Source organism: Sinocyclocheilus anshuiensis, unplaced genomic scaffold, assembly GCF_001515605.1.
Source record: "Sinocyclocheilus anshuiensis isolate Anshui unplaced genomic scaffold, SAMN03320099.WGS_v1.1 scaffold731, whole genome shotgun sequence".
Classification (NCBI taxonomy): domain Eukaryota; kingdom Metazoa; phylum Chordata; class Actinopteri; order Cypriniformes; family Cyprinidae; genus Sinocyclocheilus; species Sinocyclocheilus anshuiensis.
The window spans coordinates 218,312-220,247 of record NW_015551043.1 but is presented as its reverse complement, the minus strand read 5'-3'; the positions used below and the strand labels follow the sequence as shown (position 1 = coordinate 220,247).

Genomic DNA, 1,936 nt, shown 5'->3' with positions numbered 1-1,936 from the left:
ATTTGTATAATAACATGGGTATGACATAGGTATTACAATGTGAAGGTGATTTATGAGGACACTTTCAGTGTCCCGTAAATCATAAGGCTTATAAATTGTACTGAATGAGTTTTTTTTGTTTGTTTTTTGGAAAATCTAAAAATGCACAAAGTTTTCTGTGAGGGTTGGTGTAGGGCGATAGAAAATGCAGGTTGTACAATATAAAAGGCATTGCACCTAAGGAGACTAAAATATGGTCATGCAGAATAAGGCATTAATATGTGCTTTATTAATACTACTAAACAACCAATATACTAGTAATATGCATGTAAGCGTGAGAATTGTGTAAAGTGCAGTCATATTTTGATATATTTGTGCGACATCCTGAGGGGAAAGAAACACAAAGTCTCACAGGAAGGGACTATAATAACAGAAACACCCCAGCTCAAATTTCCCAGAGCTTTTAGAGTCATTTTTCATTTTTTTTGTTTTCATAGGGCCTGGTGATGTGTTTGTGTAACTTTTATTAGTTCATACTTTGTCACAGCTTAGCATGAGTCATTCGTCATGAGGCTGTAATGAATTATGGGAACATTTGCATGACATCCATGACTTTATTTGTGCTGCTTCAGATTCTCCGTCTGCCTATTACTGTATTACCTCAACAGCAATGACAGCACAGCGTGTTCCCTATGGCTATGAAAGAACAAGGCTGTCAAGAAAAAGAGGTTTTAGCTGTAATGATTTGCCTGATTTTATCCATTCAAATTCTCATGTTACAGTGTAATTACAGGTATACAATATTGGTGTATTTTAACACCATTTATAATTTGTTATTATTTTGTGGAGCAGCTTCACACACTAATTGTAATTAATGCCTTAATGACTTTTTATTAACATGTAATATGTGTGGTTTGGCCCGTCTCTTCTAAGCTGTTCTCAAGAGGATCTTCACAAGAATAACAAAACCTGACAAAATCCAAAAAGCATTGGATGTGCAAATGTCCCCATGAGGAAAACAACATCATAAGGGTCTTAATGATGTTTTATTTCAGTTCTAAACATGCCTGCAGCTGTATTTGAAGGTTAGGGTTAGTCAAGAGTGAAAGGAACCTACATAGCAGGAAGCCTGTGAGAAAACAAGGTTAAAAATAGGGTGAAATATTGTAAACATGCCAGCATTTGTTTGTAAAAGGTGGTTCTAATAACAACAACAACAATAATAATAATAATAACAATAATAACAATAACAATAACAATAATAATAATAAGAGATCCTAAAATCTTAGAGAATTTTTTGTGTGTGTGCATGTTTATGTGGTTTATGAGGACACACATTTGTATAATAACATGGGTATGACATAGGTATTACAATAATGAATATGTAAATACAAAGTCAACGGAAAGTCCCCACACTGATGTAAAAATGCAGTGTGTGTGTGTGTGTGTGTGTGTGTGTGTGTGTGTGTCAGCTGATGAAGCTGAACGAGGAGTGGGATCACATCTATCACAGCACGAGTGTGGGCCTCCAGCAGCGTGTGGCGGCCCTCGAGGAGGAGAGAAGGGCCCTCAAACAGCTCAACAGCCGACTGCTTCTCAAAGTAGAACATGAACAGGTATGTGGGCAGAAACACGCTCTCAAACTCTTACAGCACCGCTGTTTCAAAGGCCAAATGTGTATTTTTAGCATCTCTACTGTCACTAAACAGAATTGCAAATATTGTTAGTTTACCTAGCAACACAGTCTGCCAACGGTTGAGCCAACAGTCCTGCTCCACTGGTTGGACATGTTTTTTTTTGTTTGTTTGTTTTTTTGGTATTTTGTGAAGCTTGTTTCTTCCTGATCTGAATCTTAAAGGGATAGTTCATTCTGTCAGGTCCACTATCGTCAAAGATGATTGACAATTAGCATACAGTTTGGATTGGCGGTATGGTTCTGTTCTGGGCAAGAACTCCC

The 1,936-nt window shown here is 37.1% G+C and overlaps 1 protein-coding gene across 1 annotated transcript in view; it reads left to right on the top strand.

Annotated features, from left to right (window-relative positions):
• The first annotated feature begins 1,454 nt into the window (after positions 1 to 1,454).
• Positions 1,455 to 1,936, top strand: part of LOC107661549 (trichohyalin) — a 6,952-nt gene continuing 6,470 nt past the window's right edge. Inside the window, exon 1 of the mRNA XM_016451183.1 lies at positions 1,455 to 1,595. Coding sequence (XP_016306669.1) covers positions 1,455 to 1,595 — 141 coding nt within the window. The remainder of the gene's footprint in view (positions 1,596 to 1,936) is intronic.